Consider the following 18,415-nt stretch of genomic DNA (forward strand, 5'->3'; position numbering starts at 1 on the left):
GCTTCAAATGCACGTCTATTCGTACTATTGTGATTTGAAAATACCCAACATGCCCTCAGTCTGTGTTTTTGAAGCATTAGAGGTTACAGGGTTTCCTACGGCCAGATTTATTATCATATGATGTTTTGTTGTGTGAAGAAGTCAACACACACACACAGACACACACACACACCCACACCCACCCACCCACACCCTGCAGCTCGATTTACGACTTCACATTTTCAGGGGGTCACGGTTCAAAGGTCACTGTTTTCATAACCAGGGATGTTATCCAGGAGTGGCTTATACATCATTTTGTCTCAGCTGTGGACATTAAACTTACTCATTCAAACCTATGTCTACAAAACAGTGAATGTTTAATATGCATATTGCTTATGTCCACTTGATTCTGGTGCTGTCACAAAAGCAGTTTTTGGCAGGGGAATGTTGTTTTTAGACAGATTTGCATTTTGATAAATGTGCCTTGAAAAATATTTACATTAGGGCTGCACAATTAATCAAATTATTATCAAAATTGCAATATGGCCAAGTGCAATATCCAAATTACAGGAGTTGCAATCTTTTGATAAAGCTAAAATGTGTCACAACGTACCATTATAAATAAAGAACTGTTGTGCTACAGAAATGCTCTGGCCTGCAAATCATAAGGGAGCATGCTAGTTTGGTACAGACACAAGCAAAAATCACATTGTCACTTTTATTCATTTATTTTTTAAAATTAATTGCAAAAAATTCCATTCCTACTATAATCATGTCTTATATCACATATGCAATATCTGTCAAAACAATCGCAATATGATTTTTTAATTTGTTTTATATTGTGTGCAGCCCCTTTTCACATGCTCACATGTACATGGACTTGGTTGGATGGTATACTCATGCTTCCTAATAAGATAAGATAAACCGTTATGAATCCCCAAAGGGAAAGCTTGGTTGTTGCAGTAGCACAACAACAGCAATAGTGCAGATAATTTTAGAAAGTGAACAAAAAAATATAAGGTATGTAAAAAGCTAAACTAAATAAGAATACAATAAACATAGGAGAACTATACAAGAACATATGGAGACAAAAACTGCAAGGTTAAGTGACATCAGTAGTGATTAATAGCAGCAGAGTCAGCAAACATACAAGGCCCTCTTCATTTTAAGGTATATAAGTTAAAATGCATACGGTAAACCCATATATTAGCATTCCATTCATTTCTGTGGTAAAAAAAAAAAAAAACTCAGGATACGGGCACCAAGATGGCCTGTGCACAAGCTATAATCAAAATGCCTTCAGTCTCTGCTAAACAGCTCCGTCCTGCATTGGAAAAGTATGCAGTTAAACAAACAAAGTGTTAATAGAACAATGGCAAAGCGTCAGGGACGAGAAAAAACACAAAATTCATCCACAAAAAAAGAAGCCTGTATGGTTGTTTGACAAAGAACTGTGCAAAGAAAATTCTAAAAATATCAGGAAAAGGGGTCCCGTAAGGAAAAAGGTCTGGCTCCACTGCTGTAAGACATTAAATATATATTTCCGATATGATGTCAAAAGTAAGCCATAAAATTTGCTCAAAAACAATTATTATGATAATTGCAGTCTTTGAATCTGACCCATGGGCCTTCACACAAGGCCAAAAAGGTCAAATTATCCTGGGAAGAAATGGAAGGCCATGAAATATAGCATATTATAAAATGACATTTGGGGTAGAATACATATTCATGCATTTTTAGTACAAAGGTTTCCAAATGTAAAGGGCGAATCCTATTCCATGACTGCTTTGATTGAAATTACTGTAGATGGCTTTTTTTTTTTTTAGAATATATCTCATCTTAATTGGAGCGATGGATGATAGGAGTTCACATATATTCGTGACCTTGAGGTTAACTATGTCATTACATCTAATTATCTCCTTTAATTAGCACAATCACCCTTCATCAAAGTCTTGTGGGGCAGAACCAGCGGAAAACACACTGCCCTGTATGCCAGCGGCTCCTAATTGATAAACTGTGCCAGTCATCAGCGCCGCCTGTGTGTTGATGCCATCCTTTCTGATATTTTTGGCTGAATCTTATCTCATAATAATCTCAACGGACACACACAAACACAAACACACACAGTTTGGTTATTGCGAAGCATGGAATACTGTATTTACTCCTCCTCACAAACATGTGCTTCCCAACAAAACCCAAGACTTGCTTTTTAAAATTATACACAGGTACTATCCAGTAAATTCTGTTTTTCATAGATACATTCTGGATATGTTTGACAAATGAACCTTCTGTAACAATATGGTAGAAACATGAAAACACTTATTTTTTCAAGGTGTAGGGGAGACTAGGGATGGTTGCAACACTTTTTGCATTTCTCTCATTAACTCAGAGACAATATGGACTACACCAACCAAAATTTTAGATATTACACTTACTTTGTGCTACTTACACATACCATTTAAAGATTATTACGTATGACATATCTTTCACAATGTAAATATAGCTAGATAATGTTGACCCAGAAGTCCTACGTTTGTCTCCTTTATTTACATTAACGTATTATTGTCAGAATTTATGATAACGATTGTACTTGTATTTTATTTTATTTTATTTTTATTTTATTTTATTTTATTATTTTTTTTAAATTTTATTCTGTTCTGTTTTGTTTTGGTTTTTTTTTTTTTATTTTAGTCTTTCTGGTTTTATACCTGTTTGGCTGATTATTTTATCTGGAAATTCTGTTGACCAATAAATGTACTGTTTTCATAAATGTAAAAAAAAACCAAACAAACCCTTGGTTATCGTGTGCCACAGCGGGTATTAGCGGCTAAAACTCCGCCCCGGCAGCTCCTCCAGCTGATAGCTTGTGTGTTGAATGTTTGGGATTGTTGTGATGGGAGGCCGCAGCCATCTTGGATCAGCGCCGCTCCACACCGAGCAGCAGGAGAGGACGGACGTTAACGACAGTTAGCTAGCGGCAGCAGCTCGGGCCAGATTAACCACAATCTGCGTCGCTTGTGCGGTGCGACGATGCTTTGTATACATTTTTCTTCGTTAACTGCCGCTTTGAGTGCAAAAAAATGGGTATAAAGTGTGTCAGGCGTTTAACGATATAACTCCGGAGAGGGCGGCGGCGGCGGCGGTGCAGATCCTCGGTATATTTTTTAAATTTCTGGATAGAGGAGTTACTATGAATGGAGGATAAATGTTGCCAAAGGCTGACAGCAGCAGTTTCGTCCTCCTCTCTCTTCTCTTCGTCCTCACGTTAACGGACCCACCACGGACAGGTAAATAAATTCAAGTTGTTTTCCTACATTTACATTCCCGTAGGCTCGGCTGGGAAGTGGAGTAAACAGATTACAGCTGGAAGCTAAGCGGCAGGTCAGCCGGAAAGGCCCGTGGATAAAGCAGGGGGGGAACATAAATAAAAATAAAAGTAAGCAAAAACCAAATCCTCCGTCGCGTATCGTTTTAGAGACTGGTTGTTTACGCTCTACTTTAGTTTTTTTATTTGTTTGTGTTTATTCATTTCGTGAAATAAAAACGCAGTTTGTTTTCCTCTTAATTCATAAAGCCGCTTGAACACTTATTCGAGATTGCAGCTTTTTTTGGGAACATGTTGTAGCGTTAAAAAATATCGATCACCCATAATTTTAGCGAATAGATTGGTTTGGACCTTTGCAATAAAAAGCCCGTATAATAGGGGGGGGGGGGGGGGGGAGGGGGAACAGTATGTGGGAACCTTAGGTGTTGATATTCATGCCGTGGCCACAAACTAGACACTTTTGGTGTTTTGTTCCGCTCTTTGAACGTGAGGCTGGTAATTTTTTAGGGAGAATGCAATGTCTTCCAAATTGCATCTGGTTTTGTCTGCAGTATATACTGCACACAAACCACAAAAGCATTTTTAGGGAAGTGACAATAACAGTACTGTGTGGTTCATAACTCGGATGTGTTAAACTGAAAAAGATGAGTCAATGAGAGCCAGATTTTGTAACGCAGGAACATGAATCTCTGACATGCATTTTAAATTACAGCCTCACGTCAAAGCGGACAAACACCAAGTGATGTTGTGGAGGATAAACACACCTAGGTTCAATTGTTTATACGGCTTTTTATGCAAGTAAAACATCTATTTTAAAATATGGGTGAAGATATTTTTTACGCTACAATTTCCCAAAACAGCTGCATCAATAAGTGTCAAGCGGCTTATGAAAGAGAAAACAAACTGCGTTTTTATTTCACGAAATGTAACTAAGTAGAGCGTAAACATCTTAAACGATACGCGACGGAGGATTTGGTTTGCTTACTTTTATTTTTATTTCATGTTGTTAGTGCTAATGTACCGAGAGCAAGGCGGCGTCCACCCCGTCCAGCAGAGGCACAGCAGCGGTTAAAAAACCAACAGAGTCCCCGGTTTATCCACGGGCCTTTCCGGCTGACCTGCCGCTTAGCTTCCAGCTGTAATCTGTTTTTACTCCACTTCCCAGCCGAGCCTACGGGAATGTAAATGTAGGAAAACAACTTGAATTTATTTACCTGTCCGTGGTGGGTCCGTTAACGTGAGGACGAAGAGAAGAGAGAGGAGGACGAAACTGCTGCTGTCAGCCTTTGGCAACATTTATCCTCCATTCATAGTAACTCCTCTATCCAGAAATTTAAAAAATATACCGAGGATCTGCACCGCCGCCGCCGCCGCCCTCTCCGGAGTTATATCGTTAAACGCCTGACACACTTTATACCCATTTTTTTGCACTCAAAGCGGCAGTTAACGAAGAAAATGTATACAAAGCATCGTCGCACCGCACAAGCGACGCAGATTGTGGTTAATCTGGCCCGAGCTGCTGCCGCTAGCTAACTGTCGTTAACGTCCGTCCTCTCTGCTGCTCGGTGTGGAGCGGCGCTGATCCAAGATGGCTGCGGCCTCCCATCACAACAATCCCAAACATTCAACACACAAGCTATCAGCTGGAGGAGCTGCCGGGGCGGAGTTTAGCCGCTAATACCCGCTGTGGCACACGATAACCAAGGGTTTGTTTGGTTTTTTTTTACATTTATGAAAACAGTACATTTATTGGTCAACAGAATTTCCAGATAAAATAATCAGCCAAACAGGTATAAAACCAGAAAGACTAAAATAAAAAAAAAAAAACCAAAACAAAACAGAACAGAATAAAATTTAAAAAAAATAATAAAATAAATAAAATAAAATAAAATAAAATAAAATACAAGTACAATCGTTATCATAAATTCTGACAATAATACGTTAATGTAAATAAAGGAGACAAACGTAGGACTTCTGGGTCAACATTATCTAGCTATATTTACATTGTGAAAGATATGTCATACGTAATAATCTTTAAATGGTATGTGTAAGTAGCACAAAGTAAGTTTAATATCTAAAATTTTGGTTGGTGTAGTCCATATTGTCTCTGAGTTAATGAGAGAAATGCAAAAAGTGTTGCAACCATCCCTAGTCTCCCCTACACCTTGAAAAAATAAGTGTTTTCATGTTTCTACCATATTGTTACAGAAGGTTCATTTGTCAAACATATCCAGAATGTATCTATGAAAAACAGAATTTACTGGATAGTACCTGTGTATAATTTTAAAAAGCAAGTCTTGGGTTTTGTTGGGAAGCACATGTTTGTGAGGAGGAGTAAATACAGTATTCCATGCTTCGCAATAACCAAACTGTGTGTGTTTGTGTTTGTGTGTGTCCGTTGAGATTATTATGAGATAAGATTCAGCCAAAAATATCAGAAAGGATGGCATCAACACACAGGCGGCGCTGATGACTGGCACAGTTTATCAATTAGGAGCCGCTGGCATACAGGGCAGTGTGTTTTCCGCTGGTTCTGCCCACAAGACTTTGATGAAGGGTGATTGTGCTAATTAAAGGAGATAATTAGATGTAATGACATAGTTAACCTCAAGGTCACGAATATATGTGAACTCCTATCATCCATCGCTCCATTAAGATGAGATATATTCTAAAAAAAAAAAAAAGCCATCTACAGTAATTTCAATCAAAGCAGTCATGGAATAGGATTCGCCTTTACATTTGGAAACTTTGTACTAAAAATGCATGAATATGTATTCTACCCCAAATGTCATTTTATAATATGCTATATTTCATGGCCTTCCATTTCTTCCCAGGATAATTTGACCTTTTTGGCCTTGTGTGAAGGCCCATGGGTCAGATTCAAAGACTGCAATTATCATAATAATTGTTTTTGAGCAAATTTTATGGCTTACTTTTGACATCATATCGGAAATATATATTTAATGTCTTACAGCAGTGGAGCCAGACCTTTTTCCTTACGGGACCCCTTTTCCTGATATTTTTAGAATTTTCTTTGCACAGTTCTTTGTCAAACAACCATACAGGCTTCTTTTTTTGTGGATGAATTTAGTGTGTTTTTTCTCGTCCCTGACGCTTTGCCATTGTTCTATTAACACTTTGTTTGTTTAACTGCATACTTTTCCAATGCAGGACGGAGCTGTTTAGCAGAGACTGAAGGCATTTTGATTATAGCTTGTGCACAGGCCATCTTGGTGCCCGTATCCTGAGTTTTTTTTTTTTTTACCACAGAAATGAATGGAATGCTAATATATGGGTTTACCGTATGCATTTTAACTTATATACCTTAAAATGAAGAGGGCCTTGTATGTTTGCTGACTCTGCTGCTATTAATCACTACTGATGTCACTTAACCTTGCAGTTTTTGTCTCCATATGTTCTTGTATAGTTCTCCTATGTTTATTGTATTCTTATTTAGTTTAGCTTTTTACATACCTTATATTTTTTTGTTCACTTTCTAAAATTATCTGCACTATTGCTGTTGTTGTGCTACTGCAACAACCAAGCTTTCCCTTTGGGGATTCATAACGGTTTATCTTATCTTATTAGGAAGCATGAGTATACCATCCAACCAAGTCCATGTACATGTGAGCATGTGAAAAGGGGCTGCACACAATATAAAAACAAATTAAAAAATCATATTGCGATTGTTTTGACAGATATTGCATATGTGATATAAGACATGATTATAGTAGGAATGGAATTTTTTGCAATTAATTTTAAAAAATAAATGAATAAAAGTGACAATGTGATTTTTGCTTGTGTCTGTACCAAACTAGCATGCTCCCTATGATTTGCAGGCCAGAGCATTTCTGTAGCACAACAGTTCTTTATTTATAATGGTACGTTGTGACACATTTTAGCTTTATCAAAAGATTGCAACTCCTGTAATTTGGATATTGCACTTGGCCATATTGCAATTTTGATAATAATTTGATTAATTGTGCAGCCCTAATGTAAATATTTTTCAAGGCACATTTATCAAAATGCAAATCTGTCTAAAAACAACATTCCCCTGCCAAAAACTGCTTTTGTGACAGCACCAGAATCAAGTGGACATAAGCAATATGCATATTAAACATTCACTGTTTTGTAGACATAGGTTTGAATGAGTAAGTTTAATGTCCACAGCTGAGACAAAATGATGTATAAGCCACTCCTGGATAACATCCCTGGTTATGAAAACAGTGACCTTTGAACCGTGACCCCCTGAAAATGTGAAGTCGTAAATCGAACTGCAGGGTGTGGGTGGGTGGGTGTGGGTGTGTGTGTGTCTGTGTGTGTGTGTTGACTTCTTCACACAACAAAACATCATATGATAATAAATCTGGCCGTAGGAAACCCTGTAACCTCTAATGCTTCAAAAACACAGACTGAGGGCATGTTGGGTATTTTCAAATCACAATAGTACGAATAGACGTGCATTTGAAGCTTGCTTGAAAAAAGGTTTATTTATTATTCACGGTTCTGTTCTACTACCAGCAGGAGGTAGAGCAGAACTATTGATGAGTGTGTCATCTGTTGATACATGGTATTATACTTTTGTAGACCTCTTACCGTCAAAAAAGCTCAGTTTTATTATCGATTTTCAGAAAAAGGTTGCACAGATTTATGATGCTGAGTCCAGCTCTGCCTGTACTGTTTTTCCAATATATGGCAAAAAGAGACATTCATCATTTACTGCCTCCAGTGAGCTCTCTAACTGAAGCTCTGTTGTCCTTTTTCCATTTTAACACAAACACAAAAGTTTGGGTAATTTCTATGGTGCAGAGACAAACACTGAAATGCCATGGCAGCATGTATGGAGAGCTGGGAGGTACATATCTACTGAATGCTGTGAGGTGAATCCTCATTTGTGTGTTTGATTTCCAGAAACAGTAACTGAATTATATTGACAAAATATAACCATGTGCTGCTGTGTTTGTGACAGGGATAACAAATGTTTTTTAGAACTAAAACAGCTGTACAAAAAATTCTAAAACCTTACATTTGGGATTAAAAAAAAAAAAAAAAAAGAAGATAAACAATTAAATAGAATTTGGACATTTGACAGGCACCTACATAAACCCATCTGTGCTGAAAATGTAACAAATAAATCCTTAAAAACTCCTCCGTTGTCTGTGCATGTCTTTATCCAGTCGCCCAGCTGAAAGCTGTACTCTTTCATTTGAGAAAACTGGGTCTGGACAGTTTATAATTGAGTTTCCTGTATTATAATATGTCTGTTTTGTACAATCCCAGCCAGCAGAGAACAGCTTCTCTTACTTAAAAAAAGTCTGAGGCTTTCCGTCTCTTGGGAAGTTGCAGCAGATTGTCTGTGAGTGATGTAAGGTCCTGAGAGCTCGGCGTTTTGGCTTTGTTTGGTGTTGGCGTTCCTGAGGAGTGGATGGGCCACCAAAGGGACTCTTGGATCCAATGACTCTATGCGAGGGCGATGGGGTGTAACTCGCTCGCAGTGCTTTGTCTGTGTATTTGCTAGATGTCCTGTTCACAAGCCTTTGCAGGGCGGGGGTGAGGGCTGGACTCAGACCTTTAGGTGTAAGACTGTAACACAAAGGTTGATGCAGTCAGTTAGTTCATGATGCTGTTGTATCAATTCCTTCACACCTACACTTATAAAGAAAAACAGTAGCCTAAAATTAGTTAAAGAGCACCGATAACATTATTTTTCAGTTTCATACTTGTATTTTGGGTTTCCACTAGAACATGTTTACATGTTTTAAGGTAAAAAAAAAAAAAAAAAAACAACACTTTATTTTACACATATTGTCTGTGCTGGATCACCTGTATTCACTCTCTGGCTGAAACACCATGTTTTAGTGCCCGTCTCTTTAATCCCCCCTGCTGAAAAAGCCCAATCTGCTCTGATTTGTCAGTTTCCAGGTCTTACACATCTGTGCTCTCAGGGCCTCTGAGTCTGCACCATCACTGCAGCTGGGGGAACGACTGTAATGGAGTATATTGGTACTTTCTACCATGAAAAGTCACCAATAAAAGCTTCTTAACCCAGCAACACAAACTGTACATGTTCCAAAAGGATTCAGACCCAAAGAGTGTAATTAAAGATGATCAATGTTGAAATTCACACATTATGGAAATGTCCTTTGGTTTGTCCCTGCAAAAAAATGTTTTGGATTATATTGATAAATGGCTAGACTGTGAACTGCCCAATCACCACAACTATGTTGCATCACAAAACTGCCAAAACTGTAGTGCTGAATTTAAATACATTTATATTTATAATACTTAAAACTGGCCTGATAACATGTGCCCGTATGATTCTAAGGTGTTGGAAGGAGCCTCAAACTCCTACACTGAATATATGGAGAGTTCAAATGATGGAAACTATTGCCTACAAAAAGATGTTGGGAGGACTTAACTGGAAAAATGACGGTTAAGGAGCGATTGGACAGTTTCAACATACATATGTCTGGACAGAACCATGTAAAGACACAGATGATATTTAATGCCTGGCACATTACTGTGACTATAAAAGCTGTCTTCTTTGTATAAATGTCTCTAAATGCCTCTTAGTTTACCTGCCTGTTTGTTTGTTTTTGTTTTTATTTGTCGTTGTCTCTTTCTGTTTCTGATTTTCTTGTTAATCTTTTTTTTAAAATTAATTATGAAATAATAAGAGTGCAAAAGTTAAAATGTCTTACCTTGCCAGGTTTTCTGTGACTTTTCTCAATGCCTCCTGTTTTTTTGCACGATTTTTAGCGGCAGCTTCATTGGCCATTTTTAATCCTAGCCTTTCTCGTCTTCCTGGTTCTGGAATCTTGTAGAAACAAAATATATTCAATATCAACATTTTATAACTCAACAAAGAACCAATTATTTACCGGTCGTTATAGCTACCACTAAAGGTTCAATACCTTAAATGATGGACCATGATTCCTCTCAACATATGGGGTGTCAGATCCATCCAGACGAAATGGGGTGCTCTCGATCTCACCCCAGGTCATGAGAGGTGACTCAGCTACACCTGAAGGACAGAAACTGCTTCAGAAGTCTTCTCCAAATGTAGGTAGAGTTGTTTAATAAGCTATTTAAGGAAACATTTAGTTTCACTTGTCTCAGAACTGTTTCCGTGTTAAGGATTTGAAGACCCACTTACCAGGTGCAGGGGAGGGCATCGTTTCAAATCCATATCCATTCACTGTTGGGGATTCATGTGGGATGAGCTCTTTCCCATCAGGACCTACTTTACCCTGTTTGAACTGGACAAAAAACACAACACATCAGCTACATCACTCTTGAATTAACACTTTTATTCAACTGGAGAGCAAACTGTCACACAGAGACTATTACATCAAAATTATGGGGCACATGAAGGGCAAAACAAAACTACATCAATGTTTTTATTGACCATATATTTCTAAAATGTACCTGTGCATTGAGTGCTGCAGCCTGCTGAATCTGGCTTTTGTTAAGAGCTTTGCTGAAAGGGTCACCAACAAAGCGTGTGTTCTTGTGAACTACCTCCCGTGGCTTCTTAAATAAAGCATCATCGTCTTTAACACCCTGGAATAAAACAAAACCAAAAAAACAACACAGTGATCCATTTATTCTCTCAAACTGAATTTGATCATTTGCATATTGTCAGTAAGGAATTATGACAAAAGAAAGAAATTCAGTCCAAGTTTAGGCCTCTTACCTTCTGGATAATACATCAAGGCATTCTTTGCTTTGTACTCCCATGTCTCAAGTCCAGCTTTGGTATTTTCGAGAGCTGCTTTCTCCGCTGATGGTAAGGCGAGGTTCTCTTCATGGCGCTGAAAAATATCAGACGTGTTAATGTTTGTTTGTTTTTTCATGTAGTCCAGGAGTGTACTCAATAACTGATCAAATGCTACTGCAAACAAAATCCTGCACCCCTCATAACCATCAAACATATTGTTTGTCTTACATGAGTAAACAACAAACTGCAATATGACAAAAATTTACATGTACCAATTAAGTCAAAAGCAATTTACTAAAAAAATCTAATTTTGATCCACTTATATTAATTCTATGATCAAGACACTTGTAACTGTCTAGACATTTCATTAACTGATTTGGATTCAATTTAATCTTTTAATTCTGCTCATACACACCTGTTTGTATTCAGCCTCAGCCTCATATAACCAGGCATGCCTCAGCTTCTCCTTGTCTTCTGCCAGATCCATTATCTGCTCAAATGATGCATTATCCTCACTGGTATTTTTAGCAAGGAAGCGATCCAGAGAGGGCAGCTCTTTCTCTTCCTTGTCATCCTCCTTGCTGTCTATTATTACAACATCAATAGAAAATTGGGTTAAATCACCATTAAGCATTTGTGAGTGAGGTCATTTATTACTGCTAAACATGTTTAAGGTAAGTTGCAGGAAAAGGGTTTTGAAATGGGACAAAGATCTTTACGTCTGCATAAACACACTAATAAAACTCAGAACATTATGTCATGTTTTCTGTTCCTCATCTTCATCTTAGAAAATATAATACATACCCCCATCTAAACCTTTACTGCCATGAGTGGCAGAGGGAGACCCTGAGCGGCCACACTGGCGTCTCAAAGCTTGCTGGTGTCACGTCTTACATACAAAGAGAAACAACAGCAAAAACATGGGTGTAAAGCACATTCAGATTAAATATTTAATTCTGTCAGTGAGGTATAATAACATAGTGTTTAATTCCACTCCTCGTGCTACTCACAGGGTGCAGAGGACCGTGGCGTAGATTTTGTCAAAGATGATCCATATCTAATGGATATCTCTCTCATTCGCTCGAGGTCACCGTTTTCCTCTGCTTCAAGATAGTCCTTCTGCGCTTGCAGTTTAGTCACATCTGGGAAGAAGTCTCGCTGGATGATCTTTTCTAAACTCTGTTAGAAGTAGAGGAAAAAAAGCTCAATTGTGAAGTGGATAAGCATTTCTTAGGTTAGTCTCACTTTTACTTAATTAAATTCAATGAGCTTGTGCCCAAAAAGAAAACAGTACAGTAGAACATCAACAAACTTTTTAAAATGAGTTTCTTTGCAATTTCCCTTGTAAACAACATTTACAATTCTATAAAACAGAAGAAAGCTGCAAATTGTAACACCTGAGAAGCTGTAATTAGCCAAATTCTGATTTTGGGGGGCTTAACCGATTATTTTTTGTGAAACAACAATGTAGCCCTTTACTTTTCTGTCAATCTATTTATTGGTTAATCAAATAATAGTCTCGACTATACAGAATAGTATCATGTAATAAAGATGGGCAAAGGACATTTTAATGACACAAAATCAAATCATAATCTTACAATTGCCAAAATAATGGATTTGTTTTTCCTTAAATAAACAGAAGTGGGGCGCCGTTACCTCTGATTTGAAACGCCACTTGTATACTACTCTCGTTCAACTAAGCTATTTCACAGTAATTTCGTATAAACACGAAAAGTTATGTTTGTTAGCTACATTAAATAAATACCATGTTGACATGTTTCTTCGCTAGCATTAACCAAACACAGGGCTGCTTATGTTGTCTGATGACTACCGATAGCTGTCTTCAGATGTCTCTATAAAGAGTTGTCAGTCATTTAGTTACCTCAATGTACTCCTCTTCATCGAGGACCTTTCTCTTCAGCTTCTCCTTCCCCTTCTCCTCGGGTTGCTGGAGAAGTGCCACTGTTGTGGCCGTTACAGGGACGAGGGTCCCGGAGAGCGCTTTCCTCACGCTGGCGCTGCCCTCCATTGTGGACCCTGTTAGCCTGCTAGGCTAACGGCGACTCTTCCGATATAAATACCGACCGAATAAAAACGAAATGCTGAATTTGTACTTGAAAAAGTCAGCTAGCGTGTTTAAAGTATGGACTATATGACGTTAAGTCGACATTCAAGACTGTGTACACACTAACTGACTCAGACCAGTTGGCTAACTTACTAGCCACCGTTGGCTAACCAGCGTAAAAACAACGTACTACGTAACAGCGACGGCCCGGAGCGTTACGTCATCGGAAGTTCACTCCGGTCAGGCAGATTTCCAGTATAAAAACAAACGAGACATCTCCAGTATAATTGTTATCATTAATTGTAACAATAATTTGTTAATGGAAGTACAGGAGGCAAATTAAAGACTTTTGACTATATGGAAAGCTACAAAAATATTCTGATTAATCAATTTACAAATTACCACAGTAAAAATAAAATAATAAATGAATATATTTCCATATAGTCAAAAGTCTTTATTTTGCCTCCTGTACTTCCATTAACAAATTATTGTTACAATTAATGATAACAATTATACTGGAGATGTCTCGTTTGTTTTTATACTGGAAATCTGCCTGACCGGGAGTGAACTTCCGATGACGTAACGCTCCGGGCCGTCGCTGTTACGTAGTACGTTGTTTTTACGCTGGTTAGCCAACGGTGGCTAGTAAGTTAGCCAACTGGTCTGAGTCAGTTAGGTGTACACAGTCTTGAATGTCGACTTAACGTCATATAGTCCATACTTTAAACACGCTAGCTGACTTTTTCAAGTACAAATTCAGCATTTCGTTTTTATTCGGTCGGTATTTATATCGGAAGAGTCGCCGTTAGCCTAGCAGGCTAACAGGGTCCACAATGGAGGGCAGCGCCAGCGTGAGGAAAGCGCTCTCCGGGACCCTCGTCCCTGTAACGGCCACAACAGTGGCACTTCTCCAGCAACCCGAGGAGAAGGGGAAGGAGAAGCTGAAGAGAAAGGTCCTCGATGAAGAGGAGTACATTGAGGTAACTAAATGACTGACAACTCTTTATAGAGACATCTGAAGACAGCTATCGGTAGTCATCAGACAACATAAGCAGCCCTGTGTTTGGTTAATGCTAGCGAAGAAACATGTCAACATGGTATTTATTTAATGTAGCTAACAAACATAACTTTTCGTGTTTATACGAAATTACTGTGAAATAGCTTAGTTGAACGAGAGTAGTATACAAGTGGCGTTTCAAATCAGAGGTAACGGCGCCCCACTTCTGTTTATTTAAGGAAAAACAAATCCATTATTTTGGCAATTGTAAGATTATGATTTGATTTTGTGTCATTAAAATGTCCTTTGCCCATCTTTATTACATGATACTATTCTGTATAGTCGAGACTATTATTTGATTAACCAATAAATAGATTGACAGAAAAGTAAAGGGCTACATTGTTGTTTCACAAAAAATAATCGGTTAAGCCCCCCAAAATCAGAATTTGGCTAATTACAGCTTCTCAGGTGTTACAATTTGCAGCTTTCTTCTGTTTTATAGAATTGTAAATGTTGTTTACAAGGGAAATTGCAAAGAAACTCATTTTTAAAAAGTTTGTTGATGTTCTACTGTACTGTTTTCTTTTGGGCACAAGCTCATTGAATTTAATTAAGTAAAAGTGAGACTAACCTAAGAAATGCTTATCACTTCACAATTGAGCTTTTTTTCCTCTACTTCTAACAGAGTTTAGAAAAGATCATCCAGCGAGACTTCTTCCCAGATGTGACTAAACTGCAAGCGCAGAAGGACTATCTTGAAGCAGAGGAAAACGGTGACCTCGAGCGAATGAGAGAGAGATATCCATTAGATATGGATCATCTTTGACAAAATCTACGCCACGGTCCTCTGCACCCTGTGAGTAGCACGAGGAGTGGAATTAAACACTATGTTATTATACCTCACTGACAGAATTAAATATTTAATCTGAATGTGCTTTACACCCATGTTTTGCTGTTGTTTCTCTTTGTATGTAAGACGTGACACCAGCAAGCTTTGAGCCAGTGGGCCGCTCAGGGTCTCCCTCTGCCACTCATGGCAGTAAAGGTTTAGATGGGGGTATGTATTATATTTTCTAAGATGAAGATGAGGAACAGAAAACATGACATAATGTTCTGAGTTTTATTAGTGTGTTTATATGCAGACGTAAAGATCTTTGTCCCATTTCAAAACCCTTTTCCTGCAACTTACCTTAAACATGTTTAGCAGTAATAAATGACCTCACTCACAAATGCTTAATGGTGATTTAACCCAATTTTCTATTGATGTTGTAATAATAGACAGCAAGGAGGATGACAAGGAAGAGAAAGAGCTGCCCTCTCTGGATCGCTTCCTTGCTAAAAATACCAGTGAGGATAATGCATCATTTGAGCAGATAATGGATCTGGCAGAAGACAAGGAGAAGCTGAGGCATGCCTGGTTATATGAGGCTGAGGCTGAATACAAACAGGTGTGTATGAGCAGAATTAAAAGATTAAATTGAATCCAAATCAGTTAATGAAATGTCTAGACAGTTACAAGTGTCTTGATCATAGAATTAATATAAGTGGATCAAAATTAGATTTTTTTAGTAAATTGCTTTTGACTTAATTGGTACATGTAAATTTTTGTCATATTGCAGTTTGTTGTTTACTCATGTAAGACAAACAATATGTTTGATGGTTATGAGGGGTGCAGGATTTTGTTTGCAGTAGCATTTGATCAGTTATTGAGTACACTCCTGGACTACATGAAAAAACAAACAAACATTAACACGTCTGATATTTTTCAGCGCCATGAAGAGAACCTCGCCTTACCATCAGCGGAGAAAGCAGCTCTCGAAAATACCAAAGCTGGACTTGAGACATGGGAGTACAAAGCAAAGAATGCCTTGATGTATTATCCAGAAGGTAAGAGGCCTAAACTTGGACTGAATTTCTTTCTTTTGTCATAATTCCTTACTGACAATATGCAAATGATCAAATTCAGTTGTGAGAGAATAAATGGATCACTGTGTTGTTTTTTTGGTTTTGTTTTATTCCAGGTGTTAAAGACGATGATGCTTTATTTAAGAAGCCACGGGAGGTAGTTCACAAGAACACACGCTTTGTTGGTGACCCTTTCAGCAAAGCTCTTAACAAAAGCCAGATTCAGCAGGCTGCAGCACTCAATGCACAGGTACATTTTAGAAATATATGGTCAATAAAAACATTGATGTAGTTTTGTTTTGCCCTTCATGTGCCCCATAATTTTGATGTAATAGTCTCTGTGTGACAGTTTGCTCTCCAGTTGAATAAAAGTGTTAATTCAAGAGTGATGTAGCTGATGTGTTGTGTTTTTTTTGTCCAGTTCAAACAGGGTAAAGTAGGTCCTGATGGGAAAGAGCTCATCCCACATGAATCCCCAACAGTGAATGGATATGGATTTGAAACGATGCCCTCCCCTGCACCTGGTAAGTGGGTCTTCAAATCCTTAACACGGAAACAGTTCTGAGACAAGTGAAACTAAATGTTTCCTTAAATAGCTTATTAAACAACTCTACCTACATTTGGAGAAGACTTCTGAAGCAGTTTCTGTCCTTCAGGTGTAGCTGAGTCACCTCTCATGACCTGGGGTGAGATCGAGAGCACCCCATTTCGTCTGGATGGATCTGACACCCCATATGTTGAGAGGAATCATGGTCCATCATTTAAGGTATTGAACCTTTAGTGGTAGCTATAACGACCGGTAAATAATTGGTTCTTTGTTGAGTTATAAAATGTTGATATTGAATATATTTTGTTTCTACAAGATTCCAGAACCAGGAAGACGAGAAAGGCTAGGATTAAAAATGGCCAATGAAGCTGCCGCTAAAAATCGTGCAAAAAAACAGGAGGCATTGAGAAAAGTCACAGAAAACCTGGCAAGGTAAGACATTTTAACTTTTGCACTCTTATTATTTCATAATTAATTTTAAAAAAAAGATTAACAAGAAAATCAGAAACAGAAAGAGACAACGACAAATAAAAACAAAAACAAACAAACAGGCAGGTAAACTAAGAGGCATTTAGAGACATTTATACAAAGAAGACAGCTTTTATAGTCACAGTAATGTGCCAGGCATTAAATATCATCTGTGTGTCTTTACATGGTTCTGTCCAGACATATGTATGTTGAAACTGTCCAATCGCTCCTTAACCGTCATTTTTCCAGTTAAGTCCTCCCAACATCTTTTTGTAGGCAATAGTTTCCATCATTTGAACTCTCCATATATTCAGTGTAGGAGTTTGAGGCTCCTTCCAACACCTTAGAATCATACGGGCACATGTTATCAGGCCAGTTTTAAGTATTATAAATATAAAATGTATTTAAATTCAGCACTACAGTTTTGGCAGTTTTGTGATGCAACATAGTTGTGGTGATTGGGCAGTTCACAGTCTAGCCATTTATCAATATAATCCAAAACATTTTTTTGCAGGGGACAAACCAAAGGACATTTCCATAATGTGTGAATTTCAACATTGATCATCTTTAATTACACTCTTTGGGTCTGAATCCTTTTGGAACATGTACAGTTGTGTTGCTGGGTTAAGAAGCTTTTATTGGTGACTTTTCATGGTAGAAAGTACCAATATACTCCATTACAGTCGTTCCCCCAGCTGCAGTGATGGTGCAGACTCAGAGGCCCTGAGAGCAGACAGATGTGTAAGACCTGGAAACTGACAAATCAGAGCAGATTGGGCTTTTTCAGCAGGGGGGATTAAAGAGACGGGCACTAAAACATGGTGTTTCAGCCAGAGAGTGAATACAGGTGATCCAGCACAGACAATATGTGTAAAATAAAGTGTTTTTTTTTTTTTTTTTTTTTTACCTTAAAACATGTAAACATGTTCTAGTGGAAACCCAAAATACAAGTATGAAACTGAAAAATAATGTTATCGGTGCTCTTTAACTAATTTTAGGCTACTGTTTTTCTTTATAAGTGTAGGTGTGAAGGAATTGATACAACAGCATCATGAACTAACTGACTGCATCAACCTTTGTGTTACAGTCTTACACCTAAAGGTCTGAGTCCAGCCCTCACCCCCGCCCTGCAAAGGCTTGTGAACAGGACATCTAGCAAATACACAGACAAAGCACTGCGAGCGAGTTACACCCCATCGCCCTCGCATAGAGTCATTGGATCCAAGAGTCCCTTTGGTGGCCCATCCACTCCCTCAGGAACGCCAACACCAAACAAAGCCAAAACGCCGAGCTCTCAGGACCTTACATCACTCACAGACAATCTGCTGCAACTTCCCAAGAGACGGAAAGCCTCAGACTTTTTTTAAGTAAGAGAAGCTGTTCTCTGCTGGCTGGGATTGTACAAAACA

At 38.2% G+C, this 18,415-nt stretch overlaps 1 protein-coding gene and 1 pseudogene across 1 annotated transcript; one reads left to right on the forward strand and one right to left on the reverse strand.

The window, feature by feature from the left end:
* Positions 1 to 8,566: 8,566 nt before the first annotated feature.
* LOC121960178 (splicing factor ESS-2 homolog) lies at positions 8,567 to 13,201 on the reverse strand. Its single transcript, XM_042509793.1, is given in 12 exon segments — positions 8,567 to 8,721; positions 8,724 to 8,887; positions 10,006 to 10,121; positions 10,219 to 10,328; positions 10,461 to 10,563; positions 10,733 to 10,866; positions 11,001 to 11,118; positions 11,440 to 11,609; positions 11,829 to 11,880; positions 11,882 to 11,913; positions 12,035 to 12,203; positions 12,907 to 13,201. Coding segments are annotated over 12 exon segments (1,428 nt in total). The 5' UTR covers positions 13,054 to 13,201; the 3' UTR covers positions 8,567 to 8,608.
* Positions 13,202 to 13,718: 517 nt separating this feature from the next.
* LOC121960179 lies at positions 13,719 to 18,415 on the forward strand (annotated as a pseudogene).

The sequence above is a fragment of the Plectropomus leopardus genome, chromosome 20 (assembly GCF_008729295.1).
Source record: "Plectropomus leopardus isolate mb chromosome 20, YSFRI_Pleo_2.0, whole genome shotgun sequence".
Taxonomy (NCBI): Eukaryota; Metazoa; Chordata; class Actinopteri; order Perciformes; family Serranidae; genus Plectropomus; species Plectropomus leopardus.